The sequence below is a fragment of the Barbus barbus genome (genome assembly GCF_936440315.1).
Source record: "Barbus barbus genome assembly, chromosome: 40".
In the NCBI taxonomy this organism is placed as follows: Eukaryota; Metazoa; Chordata; class Actinopteri; order Cypriniformes; family Cyprinidae; genus Barbus; species Barbus barbus.
The window spans coordinates 24049611-24074380 of record NC_136718.1 but is presented as its reverse complement, the minus strand read 5'-3'; the positions used below and the strand labels follow the sequence as shown (position 1 = coordinate 24074380).

The 24770-nt window shown below is 37.5% G+C and overlaps 1 protein-coding gene across 1 annotated transcript in view; it reads right to left on the bottom strand.

Annotated features, from left to right (window-relative positions):
- LOC306859897 (signal peptide, CUB and EGF-like domain-containing protein 3) overlaps positions 1-24770 on the bottom strand; it is a 113000-nt gene that overhangs the window by 7042 nt on the left and 81188 nt on the right. The window contains exons 10-19 of the mRNA XM_079401294.1: positions 11315-11431; positions 9269-9391; positions 8942-9058; positions 8754-8849; positions 7598-7714; positions 5959-6117; positions 5641-5844; positions 1751-1912; positions 1455-1622; positions 575-736 (exon numbers count right to left, since the gene is read on the bottom strand). Of these exons, the coding sequence (XP_079257420.1) occupies positions 575-736; positions 1455-1622; positions 1751-1912; positions 5641-5844; positions 5959-6117; positions 7598-7714; positions 8754-8849; positions 8942-9058; positions 9269-9391; positions 11315-11431 (1425 nt within the window). The remainder of the gene's footprint in view (positions 1-574; positions 737-1454; positions 1623-1750; positions 1913-5640; positions 5845-5958; positions 6118-7597; positions 7715-8753; positions 8850-8941; positions 9059-9268; positions 9392-11314; positions 11432-24770) is intronic.

Sequence of the window (24770 nt, the reverse complement as noted above, 5' to 3'; positions counted from 1 at the left end):
AATCAAAGTATGCAGATAAGGTGGAGTAATTGTGTCTCAGATTCATTTAGAGTAAGTAATAGAGTGCGCCAAGGAGGTTTACTTTCACCAGCTCTTTTTAATGTCTATATGAATGAATTGACAGAAGAACTAAGCGACTGTAGGACTGGATGTATGCTTGGTGATATCACAGTCAATCACTATATCTATGCTGATGATCTGGTTGTAAGCTTCAGGTTGCGTACAATGATTGTATGAGGATCCTGCTGAAAAACCAAGAAGGTGCAGTGCAAGTGATTTATTCTGGAAGGCAAGAGTACAATCATTCCCTGCTTTAATGAGAAATTTGATGTAGAAATTTATTTGTCGGCTGGACAATTCACATAATAATATTATAATGTTGACAAATCCTAGGCTTACTGAAGTGCAATATCAGTCCTCTATGAGGAAGTATTGGCATAACTGTCTTTTTTAATGGGTACTGTTTTGGTTTGTGTTGTCTGTCTTTTGCTAATGGACCTTGAGTCTGGAAATAAAGATATTGATTTGATTTGATTAAGCGACTGATTAGAAGTGCTTAAGAATGAAGACTCACTCTTGCATTGAGACACACTGATGGCCCCGTCGAAGTCTGTGGTGGTGTTTCCAGGACAGGAAATGCAGTAGTTCTGTCTGAACTCAGCCTGGTAGGTTCCATGAGGACAGCGGATGCAGCGATGAACTGAGGTGTTATAATAGTGACCTGGAGAACACAACACTACACACACAAACACCAATATCACATGGGCTGATTTAGCATGAAGCTTCCTTAGCACACACATGGGCCAAATTTACTAAACAGAACAGATTAGCAATCCTATAAAAGTGCGATGGGAGAGGAAAGAACTACAACTGATCAACGTGCAAATTAAAGAATACAGATGCAGCTGGATCATTTCCGTAATTATCAACGCAATCTACAAAAAGCAGTGCAAATTAGCTTAGGGTTGCAAACAAGCAGAGTTGATGGTAATCATGTGCGAGTAATCTACTAAACACAGGCACGAAATGGGTTCAGACATGCTTTATTTGGTCATTAAATAATGGCACAAATATCAGTAAACTGACTACCGCCTTGCGTGGTTCATTTCAATTTTCATTACTCTCCTCCCAGAATATTTCTCATTTTATTTAACTTGTGTGATATATATGATACAGTAAAATAACGACAATTTAAATAAAAAGTAACAAAATATATAAAAAAATAATAGTAATAAAATGACAACACAACAAAATGACTGAAACGTTAACTAATTAAAAGAAAAAAAACTGATTTGAAATATTACTAAAACCTATAATAGTATCTCAATGATGGCAAAATTACACCGGTGTAAACGACATAAAAAATTGTGCACATTTTGCTCCAAACATTATTTTGTGCCCACTGTCTAGATTTATGTAAATGCACTCCACTGTAGAGTGTCAAAATGTCTGACCTTTGACCTCACAGTCATTAAAGGAGCTGGCACCCTCTCTTTTGGTACCGAGCCCACCTCCACAGGGGAAGCAGAGTGTCCGTCCAGGGTCGGGCTGGTACGTTCCCACGGGGCACAGCTGACAGGGCTTGAACCCATCGCTGGAGAAATATCCAGGCGGACATTGACCTATAAACAGACAAAAATTACCAAGAATGGTAAAAAATGTACTCTTAAAAGAAAAATTAATAAGTGCCTAGTGCAGGAAACATTTACATCTATTTCAAGTAGAAGGCACACTGATTAAGTCTAGTTACCTGCACATGACGTGATGTTGCGTGCCCCTGCTGGGCCATGGCGGTCTCCTCCAGGACAAAGGTCACAGGCCAGCTGACCTTCACGTTCCTGGAATGTTCCAGGTGGGCACTGGACACAGCGTTCCTGCTCACCGTGGTAGTATGACCCCGGCAAACATCTGACTAAGAGAGAGCAGCCAGTAGGGGCAGCAGTGAGGAAGCTGAAATTCTGAGTTCTGTTTTTTTTGGACAGATGCAACTTTGAAATTTGATGATAAAAACCTGGTTTCAAGCAATCAATGCAAAATGCTATAATTCGTTACCCAAGACTTGTGAACTTTGCTTTAGTTAGGTGTGTTTCCATTACAATTTTACAATTCCTTTTTATAAATGCTTGCAAGCAATTTCAGATAACTATCACTGTCAAAGAATAGCAATGGCAAAACTTCTGTTCATTTTACACATTTTGCAGCACTTCTGCATAAAAAAAACAAACGATTAGGCGATCAGAGTCCAAGCCAAATCTCTTTCAGCGACATTTTTCAATATGCTGCAGGTTAGTTTTCTGAACCTTATTGCTGGAGAATTTATTTCATATTTCACATATTTTATTTATATAAAATGTATAATTTATAGGTATTTCTTGGGAAAAACTGCTATGGAATATAAAAGCAAACAACAACACATTTTCACAGAAAAAAAGGGGTGAACAGTATCAGCTAGGGTTGCCACCTGTCCCTTAAAATACGATTTGTCCCATATTTTACAAATGCCAACACAGATGAATCAGCAAATAAGTATTTTGCACTGTTTATAATACTAATAGCAATTATAATGAGATCAATTTCACACGAGGTATTAGAGAAGCTCATTTGCGCGTGATTGCATTTTGGCGTCTTTGTTTTTCATTGTGACAAGAGTCTCCAGAATGCGTGCCGTTGTATTTAGCCTGACCACAGGTTTAATAAAAACACATTTTAAGTTTATAATTATAACTCTGCATGTCCAGTTATTCAAACAAAAACAACAAGCAAAGAACATTATCACTGACTTCAGTCTAGCGCGTGTAAGCACTCAAAAAAAAAAAGCTCCAGTTATATCAGTGATGCTGTCTGCCGTGTATGATGAATGCATCTCTTATTTACATGGCATGTACATCTGCATTTTGTAGTTTCTGATGAGAGAATTCGCCAGAGTGCAGAATTCAGTCAGCGAGCACGCACTGACCAAAAACACCAGCGTTTCAGCATGACTCATCTGAACGCTTGCATGACTGGCCATTGACTTCATAAAATCAAGAGAATCTTGTGTGATTAGTTATAATGCAAAATGCTGTAAAAACTCATAAAAAGAAATATGATGCACTATATGCAGATCTAAATTTAATGATCTGACATTTTTCACTTCATTTTCACTTTATTCGTGACACACGCTCCACATATTTTTATATATTTAAGTCATAAGTTTACATACACCTTGCAGAATCTGCAATATAGCAATAGTCTAAAAAGAAGAGGAAAAATTGAATTTTCTTTTTTTTATTGCATGTTTTTTTAATTCAGTACTGCCCTGAAATAAGCTTTTTCACATAACAGGTGTTTACATATAGTCCATATGTGCATTTACACAAATTAAGCAGGTGATTTTCATTACCTGATGATCCAGACTGATTTTATGATTTGTTTTTATGATAAGTCCCATGTTTGTCCTGTGCAGCAGTCCTGTTCTGCCCGCTGATCTAAAGAAAAATCTTAATATGTTGCCTTGAGCATCACTAAATGTTTGCAGTTTTTGATTATGACAACTCACAGTATTAAGAATCAAGTAATCTTTTGAACAAAATTTTTATGTAATTTCAGTTAGTATTTAGTCTTGTGGTCTGTATGTAAAAATCTATTAGCGTATATAAAAATGGCTTATTTTAAAATAGCTGTAGGCCTACTAAAAACAAAATACATTAAATAATAATTTTAAAATCATTAATATTTTGAAGATCTCGCAATGGTGACTTCAACTGTACATACATTTAATGTTCCTTTGAAATTACATTTGGTGCAATAAACAATCCTGAATAGTTTTAAACATTAGAGAAAGCATTGAAATATTATTTAAATGTAGCCTATTTTATTTAAAACTAATACAATTTAATAATCAAAGTGAATCATTATGAATTTGCCAAAAACTGCTTTTGAATTAAACCAAACACTTATAATTGATGAAGTGAATAAAGTCTGACCAACCAGGCCGGTAGCCAGATATGAGACCACCGCGGTCCGGACCTCGGTAAATGTCTCATGCTCAAAAATAAAATTTGTTCTCTGAATGACTCATTTGCGGTCAAACTCCTCATATGAATGTCTGCATGACATGTATAATGACAACTGTTGCGAGATGCTGACGAAGTAAACGAGTCTCAGAGAGAGTTGTGGTTTGGGGTCAGAAATATCTTTAAGATTTGAAATAATTTCGGTTTTGTTTTTAATAGCAATATTGGGCAACACTACATCGACGGCACTCAAAAACGCCAATGGACAGGTTACTGCTGACAGGATACGACATTGGTGAAGGGAAAAGCAAAAATAGTATGATATTATCTGTCAAAAACAGTATTTAAAATCCAAAACAGAGAAAACATCTTCCGCAAACATCTACATGTCTGTCTCTTTAAAAGTGTTTATAGTGTATGTAATGAGTTGTATTTGTTTGTAGCACAATTCTTTAATACCCCCTCACCACCACCACCACTGTAAAATAATGCTGCCCCACCAAGTTTTCGAAATGCCCCCCAAGTCACACAATCCTAGAAGCGGGCCTGGTCTGTCCAGTAACTAATGATGAACGCGCAGTTTGCAGAGAAACATTTCAGTTGCTCACGGTGAACTGTGACTTAAAGGGACGGTTTACACACCCACAAGATATTCCAAACCTGTAATAATTTGTTGAACATAAAAGAAAATACTTGTTTATGTGGGTAGCCAAAGAGTTTCTGGTCCCCAATGACTCTGATAGTATTTTGAAGTTACTGAGGACCAGCAGCTGTTTAGTTACCCACATAAGTATCTACTTTTGTGTTCAGAAGAAAAAAGAACTTTATGCAGGTTTAGAACAACCTGGGTAAATTATGATACATTTTTCATATTTTTAAAGTAACAGACATCTGTGCTTCAAGGCCTATTGTTTTATTAAAATTTGGATAGTCTGTTATTATATTAATATAATATTCCATACATTATCAGAGCTTGGTAGACATAATTATTATATTTCTAGACATTATTAGACAGATTAATTAATAGATTATGATTAATATTAGACCCTTATTAATTTATCATTTATATAAATCATAAATTTATACATAGTAAATAATCAAAAATGTCATATACAATTTGGCATTTTAAAAAGTAAAGAAAAAAACAATTCAATTATTTAGATAAAAATGGGACAAATAAATGTAGCCCTAATTTAAGCAAATTAATAATAAAAAAAAATTGTCCCATTAAGGTAACAGCTGCAGAACTGTCAAAAAAAAGACTAATAATTACAAATAATCAAATATTAATATGTTCTGTTAGAAGTTTACATACTTGAGCGTGTTTTCTTTGGGGGGGGGGGGGGTATTCATCGTGAATGGGGGTCCCTTATTTTGCCTCGCTGAAGGTGGCAACCCTAGTATCAGCGTCATAATAATCTAAAAAAAAAAAATCCTCCTTGTAGACCTAAAAATTAGAGTCTCAACTAAATAGCCTACAAGTTAACGGTTTTATGACAGAGTGCAAGTCCCAGACCATCTCTAGTAGATGCTCTCGTTCGTTCTTAACAGTTGGTACTTTGTTTTAAGATAGCTCTCTTGCATCAAGTTGCAGTGGAGAGGGGGGTTAATATAAAACAAACCCCACTCACTCTTCCGTTCTTACCACAGCGGCCGCTGTCTTTTTCTCGTCCCGGTCCACAGTTCTCCTGCCTCTGTCCAGCTTGTGGGACCTTCTGTGCCACCTCGTACTCCAATCCAGCCACACGGATGAGGAAACGCTCCTGGTTAATGGATTTTTTCAGGGCTTTAATGTACGACTTCATCTGCTGCTCCATGCGCTGTCTTTGACACATTATGTTACAGTTCCCTACATGAGAACAAGATGAACATCATGACCTTTATGCACCGCATTTCCACGCTCATCCTGCATTTTCTGTAGGTAGGTAGAGGGTTCATTGTAGGTGGAGGATGTCAGACTCACCAGTGGCGTCTCCTGGCTTGACCTCAGCCTCCAGCTCCAGAGTGATGCGTGTGACCTCTTTGCTTGATGGGTTACGTGCCCGGCGACCTTTGGCCTTCTTAGACGAATCACACTTCAGGTTAACGAACGTGACCAGGCAGTTGTTGCACGGTTGGCCACCTGGAAATCAAGTCATTATTCACACAAAGAGGGCACTTAAATGTAATTGTTTCACATTTTTGGAAAGACACTATAAGATTGTCATCTTACTAACGCTTTTAAATAAATAGCATGAAATTTGTAATAATGGGGATTTAAAGGCACCCAAAAATGAAAACTCACCATCAATTTAGGCCTTTTTTTTTACATATAAACATGCACACACAGAGCAAATCCCATATTGTGAACATGATGTACATACGCTTCTGTGTTTACCATATGTGTATGCATGTGTGTAGATCATTGTTTAGATCATGGGTGGTGAACTCCGGTCCTGGAGAGTTCAGTTCCAACCCTAATAAAAACTCACCTGCCTGTAGCTTCCTAGTAACCCTTCAGACCTTGATTAGCTTGTTCAGGTGTGTTTGATTAAGGTTGAAGCAAAACTCTGCAGGGACCGACGTTCACCACCCCTGGTTTAGATCATCATATAAAGTGCTCGTACAAAGACTTAGATTAAACCTCTGATTCATGTGGATTCATTTTACCATGCTTGCACAACCTTAAAGTGCCCCTATTATGCCATTTCTGATATTGCCTTTCATGCAGTGTGTAATGTAGCTGTATATGAATGTAAACAATCTGCAGTGTTGTAAAGTCAAAAGTGCATAATAACTAAAGTTACTGTCTCTGTACAGCCAAAACAAGTCGATAGTAATTTGAATCCCACTTCTGTGACGGCTACATATCATGGTGTACACGACATATACATAATGCCTGCCTATGCTCTGCCCTCAAACACGTCATTTTACTGACGGCTACTTCTCTAATCTCAGGGAGTTCACAAAACGCTTGCTCTTGAATGATGGCTCAGTACCCAGTTTATTTGGACCAGTTGGCTCCACTGAATCACAACCTATAAGTATGATAAATAATAGATGTTTATCTTTTCTATTGAGCGTTAAAAATATGTAACTATGGCAATGGGAGTATCGTTTCTGACACATGCTGTACGCGATAGACCAATCACAACAGACTGGCCCATCCAACCAATCAGAGCAGAGTAGGCTCAGGGAAAAGAGAGGTTTAGAGCAGGGCTGCAACAACTATTTTGTCAAATAAAATAGAAAGGCTTTTTATCCGATTAATCGGAAAATATAATCGACTAACTAATCGATTATTAAAATAATCATTATTTGCAGCCCTAGTTTAGAAAGACTGAATATTAGAACTGCTTCGAAACTTCAAAGATTTCATTGTAAATATTAGGAATATTTTGAATGTTAACCAAAGTATAACTGGTTTGGGATGAAGTAAGTAAGAGTAAATGATAACAGAATTTTCATATTTGGGTAAACTATCCCTTATCCCAATTATTGCTGTCTATGTATCAAACCGAGAATGCAGCTCCCTCAACAAACAGTCCTATGACCTTATTCCACAACAGGGACCATCAAAATGACATGGTACCCTTCTTTTCCTGGCCCCTATGACCTCTGACCTGGCCCGATCTGTCTGCCGTTGTCCTCTGCCCTCCCCTTATGCTTCGGGTGCAGGTGGCATTTGGCGTTCTTGATCCGGAAGGATGCCGTCTGCTTCACTGGAGGAGCCTGAGTCTCTACAACCAAACAAAGAGGCCTTGACATGCAGCTCAACATGATTCATATAAAGTCCTTGCTGACAACTACTAGCTAACTACATTCATTCACAGCTGCTGGCTCGCTACATGCAACGCACTTGATTGAAAAAACAAAACCAGCTGGGCTGTTGGTGAACATTTAAAGCAGATTCGTGTTAGCTTTATGCTCACTCTGAACACTTATGAGGAACAGCAATTTGAGATTATAGTGTGCCATGACAGGCATCCTAATGTGAAACAAGTTTGACATCAAAACAAACATCAGGCATGGTAAATAAGTTTCTAATTTGCCAAGCGCATCAAGTGATCATGTAATTGGACAGCTGCGATATATCTGTCATTATGTTTCTCGGAATCATCGACTGCAGCTGTTCAAAAGAAACGTCTCATCGCTTTCCAGGTTCTGTTTGCCGGCACTTTCAACAAATAGGGTACAAAATAGGACCTAAATGTCTTAGAAAATTAAGTCTTTTTCAAAACATGATCAGTGAAATTGAGGGGATTAGCATTAAGAAAATGTTTATCTTTAACCGCAGGAGATCAAATTAAATAATATATGATGCGTTTGATTTTATATTAGTTTATACTCTATGTGGAATCCTTCACACTAAAACTTTGATAAATAATAAACACTGCGCTAAAATGGGTAACGGCGTTGCTAGTTTATGGCCAAATGTTGTTTTATAGTTAATATGCTTAATGGTTTCTGTAACATATCTCACAACAAAAATGAGATTGCCTCTAATGCGAATACCTGTATGGGAACTTATAATGGTAAAATACAAATTAGCCATCAAAGTCTATCCTAGACTTTCATAGTCTATTTGTCATAGTCATCGTCTATTTGTGGAAATTGCACACCATTAGTCGCCAAGATTCAAGTCAAGCCTTGACTGACCTACTCCTCAGTGATGACCTAAATACCCTTTTTGAGAGAAAAAAACCCCCAAAACATTATTTGCCATGATTCAACTGCCTATGAGATAAGGAAGGTGTTGGGACATATGTATGACCTTACCTACGCAGCTCTGGATGCTGCTTGCATTTAATCTGCTTTGAGATTTACCTCGTAGAAGGGGTATTCCACAGCTAACAGAATAGCTGTTGTCTGATTCTGTGAAATGTAAAATGAAAATCGATCACCAGCATTAGAGTTGAATGCACAAGCTTGTTAAATTAAGTATTTTGGGGGGTATTGGTTTGTACCTGATAGGTAATGTGCTTTGGATGCACACGTGAGAGAGCAGCTCTCTTTTTTCCCCATCTTACTGCAAGTAAGGGTGGCTTTGGGGGCCACCAGATTGGATGTACATTTCACGATCTCTGTGCAGAAATGGTAAGTTTGACTCCAAGCAAGTGCACTGAATTATGTTAATATGCATCAAATGTGATTGGATCTCAAAGACAATCAACTAATACAAATCTGTCATTTATAAAATAAGGAATTAATCTGCAGTATTTGGCATTTGCATTTGAACCATACAATTTTTGTGGCATCTGAATGGCCTCTAGGTGGCACTCTTGTCCACATACCAACACAGTCCTTCCTGTTCCAGTGCAGTTTGTAACCAGGAGGGCAGGTACACTCGTAACTGCCCAGAGTGTTCACGCATCCGAATTTACAGCCACCCCGATTAATGCTGCACTCATCAATATCTATAAAACAAAGCAGACAATAACAAATTATTTCTCTTTGTTATAAAAGGCCATAAATATGGGTATTCAACTGTTGAAAATTTACTGTATACAGAGCAACCTTCACTTCATCCAACAATGCAATTCACTCAACTAAACCTTCATTGTGACAAGTGAATCTAACATGGACTTGAAGCTAAGTTAACAAATTAGACAGTTTAGCGTCATCAGTACTTTTAGCTTGTTACTCCCCAACACTGGGAAAAAAACAGCAGAGGGAAAAAAAAACCCCCAAAGCCAAACAAGAGACAAAACGGAGAAAGCTTCATTGAGCGGATTAAAAACAGAGAGAAAGAAAAAGTGTGTTTCAACAAATTCATTTTCTCAAAAGTGGGACAGCAGGTTTTTTTAATGTTTCTTTAAGGAATACAGAGCTCGCTTGCTAGGCTAGTCTGGTTTTCCTTCTCTTTGTCGTTCTTTTGTTCCCCATCAGATTTGAACTGGCTCCAGGCTAAACCTTTGACTTTTACATTTCCTTTCCCTGTCTGGATCCTGAAACTTCATTAATCTAAAGAGCGAGGAAGGGGACGGGGGAAGAGAAAACCAATGTTAGATTGGCACTTCTGTTAACCTCTTGTAGCTACAGACTTTGGTCAAAGTCCCTTTTATGGCAAGTCAGTCCACTTGATGACACCCTCAGGCAGCTGCTTTCAAGTCGTGCAAGTCTAGCTCCAATCTACTTGAATGGAGAAAGACCTAAACCAAAGAGTTTAGCCAAAACAAAGATTGTTTCAGGAGTTCAAAGCAGTTTGGCGAATGGTAAACGCCGTCAAGCTACCATTGGTCCATGCTGATGATGCTGTGCTCGGGAAATCTTCTCCGGTTCATTTCTTCTGTTTAGTCCGTCGAGGTCAGTCACAAGTAAACACATGAACATGCTGTAGAGCTGCTTTATAGCACAAATTGAAGTTGTAAAGTATACCAATGCAAAGGTATTTCAAACCTCTTTCTATCCCTAAGCAAAGAACGAAAAAGAACTTCGCTCTGAGTATATAAGGGCCTCTATTTCCCGGCAGATAAGCTATCAATGGGAAACTGATGACTATTCTCTGGAAACAAAAGAGAGAACTCCATAAATCTGGGTGTTATCTAAGTGCTAACGGACAAAGAGATACATTCATTATTTCTGGTCCTCTCAATAATAGTTAGACATTCCCACCACTAAATGAGTCCTCATCTGCTCAATCAGTCCTGAAACAAGGTTCATTGATGCAGCTTATTCTGACTGAGAGCCGCCCACTTAGATGGGAAGAAACCATCTGACTGACATGATAACCATGGCTTTTAGCACTGGGGTTAGATGAAATTGATTATATTATTACAAGACTTTCATAAGACTTTCCTGGACATCCAAAAGTAACAAGTACCCATTATTTCAAAGATATGCCTGAAACATCTAGATTACAGCTAGCTCCTTATCCACCATAACATAAGTGCACAATCCCATTTGTAACTTTAATGTGCAAGACTTCCACTGCCATTCACTTCTAGTTATTTTACCTCTACAAAAACAGTCTGTTGTGCTGCTTTATATTGCAAAGTATTATCATAATCATAAACACATTGGTTTGTACCGTTTACTTTTCTATAGCGGCTAATGAATCAGAAGTCTCACACATACAAAGAAAATAGCTTGGTTGCAAAATAAGGTGGATACAAACCTCAGAATAACCTTTACAGATTTGTTTAGGGTCCCGATTGCTGCCAGAGGAAACTGGAGAGCATTTATATAGGAAAGTCTCAGTTTTCATTGGATGTGTTTGCCCAAGGTCCTACCAAGAGCTAGTGGGTTTACCAACATGAGTTTTCTATTAGAGGTTTCTTTACTGCAGAGGAAATGGACGTTGTTCTTGCAACACAGAAACTCCATAATGCATGGCTTACCTCCACAGTGAGCAACGCCGTACAGGACGTAACCTTTGTGGCAGTAGCACTGGAAACTTCCAGGTGAGTTCACACATGTGTGGTCACACGCCCGGTCGAATGAACACTCATCTATATCTGCAGAAACAGGAAACACAAACACATTCATTCATATGAGAACTACTGAATTCACACTGTAGTGTGGAAAACCGGTAGCCACGATGAACAGTACCATGTGGCGCTCCATCTGACATCAATCATTTCAGTGGAATCCCCAATTAGGTCTTAATAAACCTTCTGCTGTTCATTAACACACATTACCTGGCTAGAGCTGAGGTATTTAAACTCCTCATCCTTATTTCCTCAGGACATATGGAAATGATTTAGCCTTAAACGCTCCCCCGTCTGCCGTATTACGGAATGTATCGTAACTTAAGACCATTTCAGGTTGGCCTCTGGATTCTGTTGACTGCCACCTCACTCATTACTGCAGAAGTTCCCTGTACACCTCATCTCTGTCTGGGTGAATCTCATGGGAACAAAAATGTCCAGCTTATATTTCAACATTTTCTAATTTTAGTTTTGTGTTTGTCAACACTGATTCCCAAGTACTTTTTGTTTTTGTTTTTTTTTGTGTGTGAATGAGCTTATTAACAACCTTTTAGATCAGTTCAGGCTACATCGTCCTCAGGTTACCTCAAAGTGAGGCATCAAGAATCAGCTTCATCAGTCAGGCCTTGAGAAAGCACAGCTCCATAAATGAAGGTTACACAATCAATACACGCCCCAGAAACTCTTGTTCAATCTAACAAATCACCCTGCTGATGTCTGCACTGTTTCTTGCCTTTGGTGAACATCAGTTCTGGGACTGGATGTGAGTGCAGTGGGGGGGATATCACTCAACGCCTCAGCAGGAGAATAACACTGAAGGACTTTATAGACTCCAGAGACAACAATGAATAACCCAACATGCATCCTCTGATACCCATAAGACTCAGCACTGCCTGGATTTAGTGTAAAAAGCCAGATTTCATTTCTTTTCCAAAGGTAACTGAAGGCAAAACAACCAGCAGACTGCAAAAATGATGTTCTATCTCAGTTTTTTTGTCTTGTTTTCCAGTACAAATATCTGAAAATTCATAACCCTCTTGTGCTGTTTGGTCATTTTTGATAAAAAAAATTAATTTTCTTTTTTTTATTCATCGGAATGGTATGAAACTTGGTAAAGGTTTTGGCATTTGCTATGTAAAACACTCACACACACACACACACACACACACACACAAAATAAAATGAAATAAATCATGGACTTGATTCAAGCTGCCAGTTTATCAGAGTTTGATAAAGGACAAATTGTGATGGCACGGCACCTCGAAACTTCGATCTTGGAAATGTCACACGTTGAATATCTTGTAGGTTATTCATGTGCTGCTGTAGTGAGTATGTATCAAAAGCGGTGCACGAATGGCCACACGACGAACCGTCATCCAGTCATTGTTCACAGCGACCGTTGGGCCACAGTGCGACAAATCACCAGCCCTCTGCATATGGGCCTACATAGCCGACCATCCCCATGTAAACTGCACGCAATCACCAACAACTCAAGAAATGGGGCCCAAGATCATTGAGACTGGACTGTGGATGATTGGAAGAAAGTGGCCTGGTGTGACGAATCAAGATTCCTGGTGCATCACGTCAATATGCTGATTACCAACAGAGGGTATGGCACCTGGATGCATTGTGGAGCAGAGACAGGTGGTGTTATTCTGTGGGCGATGTTTTCTTGGGACATTTTAGGCCCCATTATCCCAACAGCACAATCTGAACAACGTTGCAGACCAGGTGCACCCATTCGTGGCAACTGTGCTCCTTGCCGGTGATAGCCATTACCAGCAGGATAATGCTGCCAGAATCATCAAGGAGAGGTTCGAGGAACATGATAGTAAATTTATGTTAATGCCTTGGCCTCCAAATTCACCTGACATGAACCCAATCGAAAAGTGTGTTCAGGCTATCACCACATCCCCACAATTTACAGGAACTGGAGGACCTGCTGTTGACAATATTGTACCAGATAACTCAGGAGACCTATTGCCACCTCGCTGAATCAATGCCTCGCAGTGTGGATGCGGTTTTGTGGGCTAAATGTGACCATGGACCATAAAACCAGTCATAAGGGTCCATTTTTGGAAATTGAGATTTATACATCACCCAAAAGCTGAATAAATAAGCTTTCCATTGATGTATGGTTTGTTAGGATCGGACAATATTTGGCTAAGATACAACTATTTGAAAATCTGGAATCTGAGGGTGCAAAAAAAAATCTAAATATTGAGAAAATTGCCTTTGAAGTTGTCTAACTGAAGTCCTTAGCATTGCATATTACTAATCAAAAAATTAGCTTTGATATATTTACAGTAGGAAATTTACAAAATATCTTCATGGAACATGATCTTTACTTAATGTCCTAAGGATTTTGGCAAAAAAAAAAAAATCGATCAGTTTGACCAATACAATGCATTGTTGGCTATTGCTACAAATATATACGTGCGACTTATGATTAGTTTTGTGGTCCAGGGTCACAAATGAGGTCCTACAGGTTATTAGATAGGTGGTCATAATGCAGTAGCTCATCAGTTTAAATGGGAAGTGAATTTCATCAGGTGGAAATGTTTGGTACTGTGCCCAAAACAAAACCTTACTGAAAGCTCAATATTTGCGATATCAACCTCAAATTTGGCACAACTTGTTTAAATTTATGGCTTTGATATTCACACAGTTTTAGAGTAAAACATGTTTTGAAAAATAGATATTTCATATCATATACTATTGATACATTTTTCATAATAAACTTCTATACATATAAATTTTTTTTATCTGTTTATCTGCCAAGTATCTTCTTTAAAAAGAGACCAAACTTAAGTCTCTGCTCCAAAGCATTCAAGATTTATGACAGTTTTAGCTGGAAATTTTATTTTCAGGTCTGTGCTCAAAAAGTGGTTAACAGGCAATAAATGGATTGCTTCATAAATATAATTTAGTGCCATAAAATCCCTTAAAAATACAAAACTTTAAATAAAAAACATTATCAAACTAAAATATAGTACATTCATTTCATTGACATAATATTTTTTCAGTCATTTCTGACTGCCATGCGATCAGCACAGATGGTTAAATTAAGATACAAGTACTTGAGAGGCAAAAAAAACAACAGTCTTGTTTTCTGAAAAATGGGTCAACATTAAGTGACTTTACACTCAACAAGAATAAAAAAATCTGCCAGTGGGGTCAGAAAATTCAATTGTTTTCTGAGCCCAATGGCAGATATTCTTGATTTAAGCATAAACTGACATCATTTGTGTCAAAAATTACTTAATATCTTAAGTAATTTTACTTCTCAAGTAAATGTATCTTGCTTTAAGAATGTTTAGATATTTGTACTGGAAAGTGACAAAAATACAGAGGAAAGTCATTTTTTGCAGTGCATAGACTTTTGGGTTGTCAGTGTGACAAGATATATTTCATCTAAAGCTATTTCAAGCATTTTTCTTATTGTAAATGTGTCCAGAGTTTTGACAGGTTGTCACCAAAAGGTGACTAGAAATAATGGAAAAAAGAAACTGACCAGTTTCAGCACCTAAAATAGAGAAATGTTATTTGCCAACTACCCAATTATAGTCTTACCTCAGATTTAAAACAACAGGTTTTAAATATAAAAAAGTATTTTTTTGAAGGTCGGGCTGTGTTGCCAAGATGCCATGAAGTGCATTTTTAGAGTGTTTGGGCGTTAGCATGCGGGTCTGACAGCAGGTGTGTGTACGTGCAGCTCTGCATTCTCTCATTCTTTCATTGTGCATTTCAGTTCTCTGTGCTAAGTGGGTACTGTGGAATAGTTACAGAAATGGCAGAATCAAGGGGCTTATTTATAACAGAAATATTAACAACATTTTCTAAGGAATAAGTGAGTGGTGCTTGTCCCTGCAATCCATTGCCATGATGCCAAGAGATTGCAAGGGTGTTGCTATGCAGTTGCTAGGGTGAAGTCTTATTTATTTATACAGCACTTTATAAAGTACATATTGTTTCAAAGCAGCTTTACAGTAATTTAGTTCATCAGTGTCAATGCAAAGGTCATCAGAATCAGAATCAGAATGAGCTTTATTGGCCAAGTATGTTTGCACATACAAGGAATTTGTTGTAGTGACAGAAGCTCCACCGTGCAACAGAAAGACAGCAACAGGACAGGACACAGATAATAAAATAATAATATACAAATATCCAAATAGGCAATGTACGAAGCAGCAAAAACACAATATATAATATAGACAACTATGTATGTCCAGGTCAAGTATGTGCAAATTAGAAATGAGAAAATAAAAATAAAATAAGTGAGTGTGGTGAATGTATTATAGTTGTGTGTTCCACGTTTATTGTTGAGTGTTCATGAGATGGATTGCCTGAGGGAAGAAACTGTTCCTGTGCCTGGCCATTCTGGTGCTCAGAGCTCTGTAGCGTCGACCAGACGGTAACAGTTCAAAGAGGGAGTGTGCTGGGTGTGAGGGGTCCAGAGTGATTTTACCAGCCCTTTTGCTCACTCTGGATAAGTACAGTTCTTGGAGAGTGGGGAGGGTTGTACCAATGATTCGCTCAGCAGTCCGGACTACACTCCGTAGTCTTCTGAGGTCAGATTTGGTAGCTGAACTGAACCAGACAGTTATTGAAGTGCAGAGGATGGATTCAATGATGGCGGAGTAGAACTGTTTCAGCAGCTCCTGTGGCGAACTTCCTCAGCTGGCGAAGAAAGTACAACCTCTGCTGGGCCTTTCTGTCAATGGAGTCTATGTGAATATCCCAATTCAGGTCCTGAGAGATGGTGGTGCCCAGGAATCTGAATGACTCCACTGCAGTCACAGTGCTGTTCATGATGGTGAGTGGGGGGAGAGCAGGGGGGTTTCTCCTGAAGTCCATGATCATCTCCACAGTTTTGAGCGTATTAAGCTCCAGGTTGTTAAGACTGCACAAGACAGCCAGCTGCTTAACCTCCTGTCTGTAAGCAGACTCGTCACTGTCCTGGATGAGGCCGATCAGTGTGGTGTGGTCTGCAAACTTCAGGAGCTTGACAGAGGGGTCTTTAGAGGTGCAATCGTTGGTGTAGAGGGAGAAGAGCAGTGGGGAGAGTACGCAGCCCTGAGGAGCTCCAGTGCTGATTCTGCGTCGCGATCTGCTCTGATCAGAGTGAAATTAGGCAGGTGTAATGTGCTGGTATGTCGCCATTTAGCCAGGTTTCCGTGAAACACAGGGCAGCAGAGTTAGAAAAATCCTTGTTTGTCCGGGAGAGCAGAAGGAGTTTGTCCGTTTTGTTGGGTAGAGAGCGGAGATTCATCAGATGGATGCTAGGCAACGCGTTCAAAATCCACGCTGTCTGAGCTTCACAAGCGCGCCAGCTCTCTTCCCCGTCTGCGCCTCCTGTAGCGTTTGACCAGGGCTACGGCTCCGCCAACTACAATGTCCAGCAAAACGTCTGAAAAATCTAAATCTGGTAAAAGATTTTGTGGTGTGTTCTGCCGAATGTTCAGTAGGTCATCCCTGGTAAAACTGATCGTATTTGAAAAACAAAAAACAGGAAAAACAAACAAAAACAGTACAAACACTGGAGAGCAACAACGCACAATAGCTGCCATAAGCGGCGCCATCTTGTAATGCCATTAGTTATGAAACAAACTCATTAGTTATGAAACAAACTCAATTCAACTATAAAGCAGCTCTACAGAATGCAATAGTGTTGTTCTTCAGCTCAGTTCAATGTTGATTCAGTTCAGTTTAATAACATTTCATTGTTGCAGAGTTCAACGATTATGAAGCAAATTTGATCCAGCTATAAAGCAGCTCTACAGAAGACAATAGTTTCATCATCCAGCTCAATTCAGTTCAAGTTTTGTTCTCATAAGATAGTGTCAGTGCCATCAAATCAATAATATTATTCAATGTTAAGTATATAGTGTGTATGTGACACTTTGTGCATGAATTAATTACTGTTACAGTAGTTTCAAATTACTGATGAAAGTTCTAAGAGTCATGATTTGCTATTTGCACTGCAAAAAATAATTTTCATTCTCAGCAATTATTATCTGGTTTTCCAGTACAAATATCTAAACATTCTTAAATCACGAAACAATTACTTGAGAGGCAAAATTACTTCAATTATTAATTACTCAATTATTATTATTTTTTAATGAAATATAGGGAATTCCAATTAAATGAATGTACTATATTTTAGTTCAATAATGTTTTTATTTCATATTTTCTATTTTTAGGGGATTATAAGGTGCTAAATGATATTTATGGAATAGTTACGATCCATTTATTGCCTGTTAACCACTTTTTGAGCATACAGTAGGCCTGAAAATTAAATTTACTGTCGTAAATCTTATATGCTTTGGAGTTCAGATTTAATTTTGGTCTCTTTTTAAAGAAGGCGCTTGGCAGATTAGTGCTTAAGTGGAAAAAAAAGACAGACAAAAAGTTATAAAAGTTTATTATTATAAAATTGCACAAAAATACTATTTAAAATTTTATATTAAATGTAATTTTTCCAAAACATATTTTACTCTAAAACGAAATGAAAATCAAAGCCATCTAAACAAGTGTTCCAAATTTGAGCTTGATATCTCAAAAAATTAGCTTTCAGTAAGATTTAGTTTGAGTGCGGTACCACACGTTTCTATTAGATGAAATTTGCTTCCCATTCATTTCCGATGCAGTACAACTACAAGTGTGACTATTTTTTCTTGAATACATGATTTTGACCATGACATATTTTAAAGATTTTTGTTCATACTGTACAGTAGGTGCCAGAACCTTTACCAAGTTTCTTACCATTCCGATGAAGTAAAAAATAAAAATAAATAAATAAAATTAATCTCACCTCCTTATTTGTTTCTCCACTAGAAGTTAGTAATGTATGCAAAATTCCATCCAGATAATTTGTCATTTAGGGTGTGCTCAAAGAATGTATCTTTTTATCAACAGGTACTTCAAGAGCTGATTGGTGATATTATAAGTTTTTGTTCACTGATAAAATTCAGTCTGTTTCTGATATCAGAGATGAGGCCCAGATGTGGCTTAATGGTTGGAGAGTCATACTTGTAACCTGAAGGTCATAGGTTCAAGTCTTGGTATCAGCAGGGGAGTGAATGACCAGTGCTCTCTTCCACCCTCAATACCACGACTGAGGTGAGACCCTTGAGCAAGACACCAAACCCCCAACTTCTCCAGTTGGCGCTGGAGCAAATGGCTGCCCACTGCTTCGGTGTGTGTGTGTGTGTGTGTGTGTGTGTGTGTGAACTACTCACTGCTGTATGTGTGCACTTGGATGGGTTAAATGCAAAGCAGAAATTCTGAGTATGGGTTACAATGCTTGGCAACATATCACGACAATGGCAGAACAATCGTAACTTCTTTGCTACAAGTGTTCATTCCTGAATGAAGATCCTGGTACCTGGGCAAACAATGCAAATGCAAGAAAGAGGTCTATCCAAGAGAACAGCCAATTCGGGACACCTGAAGCGCTACATGTCAGCGCTGTGAACAAAGCTATCAGTGCCAATGTAATTTAACAATTTAAGACTAACAACACTGTTCCGTGTTCTTACTTTTAACCTAATTCAGAGTTTACTAATGGTTTTGTATAATTATTAATTACATGCTGTTATGGTCATTGAGACTATATTAAGAATTTCAACCTTGTTGAGCACACCCCAAACATAGTCCAATCTCAGTGAAATTTGGTTTGTTTCCATTTCTCATTAAGGAGAGTTGACTGGGAGGGTGAGAGCAGATGATGTCAAAAGTAAGGCCCACCCTAATAAATATATTTGTGTGTGTGTATGACCAAACAGCACCAGATGGTTAAGAAAATAACCTTGTTTTCTGAAAATGCTTCATATCAACCAATGGAGTAAGAAAAACATTTTTTTTTTATGCCACTGGCAGACATTTTTCTTGCTTTAAGCATAAAAGTCACTTCGTTTTGTTATATTTTTCATTAAATCTAATTTATTTTTATATATTTTATGCACTTTTCATGCAATTTTGCTTCTCAAGTAATTGTATCTTCATTTGATTCAGCTTTAAGCAGCTCTACAGAAAATAACAGTGTCATTATTCAGCTCAGTTTTGTTTTCGTCCAATATTGCCAGTGGCATCAAATCAATAATATTATTAAATTTCTTGGATCATTGCTATTTGTGACCCTGGACCACAAAAGCAGTCTGAAGTCGCTGGGGTATATTTGTAGCAATAGACAAAAACACATTGTATGGGTCAAAATTATAGATTTTTCTTTTATGCCAAAAATCATTAGGATATTAAGTAAAGATCATGTTCCATGAAGATATTTTGTAAATTTCCTACTGTAAATATATCAAAACTTAATTTTTGATTAGTAATATGCATTGCTAAGGCAACTTTAAAGGTGATTTTCTCAATATTTTGATTGTTTTGCACCCTCAGATTCCAGGGGCCTCATTTATAAAATGTTGCGCAGAAACCATCCTAAATTTGATTTTACGATCATATCTCAATATGCTTAAATACATTTCTATGAATCAAACGTACGAACAGAGAACGCACGTACACGTCTCTTTCAGATGTGAAATCTATGAATCGCAAATGATCTTGAGCTTGCACGCAATTGAATGGTTTCAGCTCTTTGCCTTGAAAACGACTCCTAATTAATGTAATTAACATATAAAATATCAACAATCATCATAATTTAGAACAGCGAGCTGCAAGAACAGCTTATATTTACTCTGACAATAAAAAGCGTGTACATCTGCTCAGACCCTGACATGACGCTAAGCACTTTTCCACGTCAAAGGCCGTCTTTATAAATATGAGCGCTGGCGTGGATTTAAGCGTACGCACACACGCACACTCTAAGATCAAATCTGAGCGCACACATGCTTTATAAATGAGGCCCCATATTTTCAATAGTTGTATCTCGGCCAAATATTGTCCTATAACAAATCATACATCAATGGAAAGCTTATTTATTCAGCTTTCAGGTGATGTATAAATCACAATTTACAAAAATTTACCCTTATGACTGGTTTTGTAGTCCAAGGTTACATTTGGTTGCTGGGGTGTTCAGGGTCTTTATTAAGGTGCAATTCTGTGGGATTTTGACATAAGTTTTATCATCTGCCTGACAAAAATCGCAAGACACTTAGACAAATAATAGCACACGTCTCGGCATGATTTGAAAGTTATGAGCTGTCAACTCCCAACCCAGAGTATGAGCAAAAGTAAATGACCCCTAACAAAACAACAAGTGAGATATTCTGTCTTTTTCACCCCATAGACCCGGGCATGCAGGTCCCACTTAATCTCACAGCTTGAAACAATGGCATTGTGAGAGCGAAATGACAGCTGCTCTGTTTATAGAGCGGAGATACGGGCTTTATCAGCGACTCCCACTTCCAGAATATTGAGGATCTGATAACACCTCCCCCTAAATACACCTCAGAAAGCTCTTAAGAGAGCCAGGAATGTCTCCAGGCTTTCGGAGAGGTGTTGAAGGACGCGTCCCGTCGCTGGGCTGATGACAGCAGGGGAACACTGAGGCTGTTAATCCTCAGATAGAGCAAACAGTCTGTTTACACGCTTCAGCCTCAGCACTCACTCAGCGCCAGCGTCTCGTTTCCTCGTGAAGGATAAGCATAAATGACTACGCAGTCTGATTTATAGGACTGATGGAATGATTATTTTGCAAATGCACAACAGGTTATACATTTTCCCACACCAAAAGGGTTTTCTATGCATGCTATGTATGCTTTGCCATTCATCGAGAGCTTTCACAATGCAAAAATGATTTTGCCTTGTTTTCTATTGTAAACATCTAAAGATTCTTGAAGCAATATGCATTTACATGAGAAGCAAAATGACAGGATTCGTGTTTTTATGCTTAAAACAAGAAAAAAATAGTATATATCAGCCGATGGCATAAGAAAAATAAACTTGTTTTCTCTTCACAAGTAAATGCATCTTGATTTAATATATTTAGATATTTGTACTGGACAACAAGACAAAAATACCGAGGAAGAAAATCAGGGCAAATATCAGACCTTGAGTCTTAGATCTCAAGTGCTTTATAGTTCATCAATAATATGCAAGTAAAAATTAATCATTCATGCAAAAAAATGTCACATGCACTCTAAGATACTTAATATTAATAATACTTAATACTTAAGTGATATTATGGATTTGATAGCATTGACAGTATTGGATGAGAATTAAGCTGAATAATAACACTACATGTCTTTTTTAGCGCTGCTTTACAGCTGAATTTGAATATTTGTCTCATATTTGATGAAGTTTCCATCATTGATTCTGCTTTTTTCCTGTTTATAACCATAAAGCTGCTTTGAAACGATCTGCATTGTATGAAGTGCTATGAAAACAAAGGTGACTTGACTTGCTAAAGTGCTTAAGGTAATTGAATAAACTCCTAAAACTAACTAAGAGCAGAAATAACTGATGAAAAACTCTAGTATAAAGCAGCCAGACTGTTCTGTTTTCTGCAGTTCTGAGTCTATTGTAGATGAGGGCAAAAGGTCATAGATTATTTTATCACTTGACATTCTGACATTCCTTACAACAATGGTTATGGTATTTTAGCAGACAGGAGAAGATGCCCACGCTGCAGCCAAAGTGCTGAGCAAAGGCCGTTCCCACACTCAGCCCATATTAGAAACCCTAACATCAGATGACGTCAGACTCATATATATATATATATATATATATATATATATATATATATATATATATATATGTATGAGTGGAGTCCTACTTCAAGTTCGAGTCTGACTTCAAAAAAACATTAAATTCACCAAACTTCTTTTTGGGGGGATGGGGTCTCAGGATATATACAATTAACACTCGCCAAGCGCCAAATGTGAGTAAAAATCGGCATTGGCGAGTAGATGTAAAAGTGTCAGTTGCCAGTTGTGGGGTAAAACTTTTACGAAATATGGCCAGCTTGTCCCTAGACATGGTTCTAATAACTTTTACCTGAGAAGATATTACTGCTTCATTTCGGAAGATTAACTTTTCCCTTCTTTATTCTTAATAACCTGAGCTTTAAACCCGGCTTTAGTTTGAAAGGTTGCGTGTCCGGCTGTTACATACACCGAGCCGCTTTAGACAGCGCTTTAACGGAAGAAAAAACACACAATTATGTCAAAATGCGTGGTTTTGGTGAGTTACCTTGTAAACGTTGTCTTAAATGAGTTATAAAGTCTTAAATGACTGTAAAGAGTTTGGAGAAAATAGGGTATGTGTTCGATCTGCGTCGTGCATCAGGTTTTAAAGAGACAGCGCTGCTTTTAAAGTAAAACCTGCTGAAGTCTGTCACTGATGTAAATCAAAGAACAAACGAAAAAGACAAATCACTCAACTGCTCTAGTCGCTGATTACATTTACATTTACATTTTACATTTATTAATTTAGCTGACGCTTTTATCCAAAGCGACTTACAATTGCTATATATGTCAGAGGTCGCACGCCTCTGGAGCAACTAGGGGTTAAGTGTCTTGCTCAGGGACACATTGGTGTCTCACAGTGGATTCGAACCCGGGTCTCTCACACCAAAGGCATGTGTCTTATCCACTGCGCCATCACCACCCCACTTAACTTAACTGCGCCATCACCACCCCACCACTGATTAACTTTTGTAGCTTGAATAAAGATGAATCTGTATAGTTTATGCAAATTTATTTTTTATGTGAAGATTGTTTTAAAATCACTTAATATTTCAGAGCCTATTAAATGTTTAAAATAATGGCTTTTGATTATACTCTAAATGTTGAATGGCTATAATTAATAGGTAAATATTTTTTAATAGATAATAGGTACATTTTCAATACGCAATTTCAATTTGCGCAATTTTAAGGGTAATGGAAACGCGCCTATTGTAGTAGTAATAACTGCATGTTTTTGTGTTTAGTAGTAGTTTCATGGCTGGTAAAAAATGTTTTTGGCTGGTAAATTTTATCACGTCACCAGCCATTGGCAGGTGTGGCAAAAAGTTAGTTTTAGGCCCTGTATATATATATATATATATAGGCAACACACACACGCACACATACACAATAATATTTAAGAAAATAAGTATTTATTTATTTATTATATTATATATTAAATATACATAAAATAGTTGTGTATAAAATAATATAAATATTAAATTCTATAAAATCTGTCTGTGTGTTTTACATATATGCGTGTATAAAAATATATTATATTAACTAATTATATAAAATTACAATTATATATTAAACAGACATAACATATATAATAGGTAGGTTATATAATACATTGTATTTAAATTATATTTAAATCACAATCTCTCTCTCCATATATATATATATACCCCCCCCCCCCCCACACACACGTGGTCAGAATTGTTGGTAACCTTGGTAAATATGATCAAAGAAGGCTGTGAAAATAAACCTGCATTATTAATCCTTTTTATCTTTTTTTTTTTTAATTCACAAAAATCGAACCTTTCATTGAACTAAAACAATTGAAAATATCATTATGAAAATTTTTTTCTCAAATACTCGATGGACACAATTTATTGGTACCCCTAGAAATTCTTATGAGTAAAATATCTCTGAAGTATATTCCCATTCATATTCACAATTTTGAGCACTCCAGGGTGATTATGAACATGAAATTATCCAGCCATGGCTTCCTGTTTTACAGAAATATAAATAGGAGGGAAAACAAAGCTCAAATTCCCTTAATCATCATCACAATGAGAAAAACCAAAGAATATATTTCTGATGTGCAGCAAAAGATAGTTGAGCTTCACAAATTAGTGAAGTGGCTTTAAGAAAAGAGCTAGAGCAGTGAAAATCCCCATTTCCACCATCAGGGCAATAATCAAGAATAGGAACAGCGATATCTTTACCTTATCTTATTTGCAAAATACTTGAAATAATTTCGGTTTATTCGGTTTTAATAGCAATATCTGGAAACACTGCATCGCCAGCACTTGATTTTGCCAAGTCAGACATGTTCCTGGACCAACATCTTTTGTTGATCCTGGAACAACATTACTGCCCAAAAACACAGACCTAACCCTATCCCTACCCCTAAACCTAACCCTACCCACAATTTATACCAAAAATGAGAGGGAAATGATAGCTGAATAACAAGGGTGCAGAAGCACCTAACTGTTGTTGTAAGCCTAAAACAGACATTTCCTGTAAATTTATCCCTCAATTCTGATTGGTTGACTGGGATGTTGTACCAGGATCAACAATGATGTTCATCCAGGAACATGTTGTATGTGGTGAAATCATGTTCACCATAAAATATATATCATGATATTATCTGTCAGAAATGTTATCAACGCTGCCAAAAACAGTAGCATTTAACACTAGTGCAGAGATCTGTAGAACAAGTAGGTTACAGA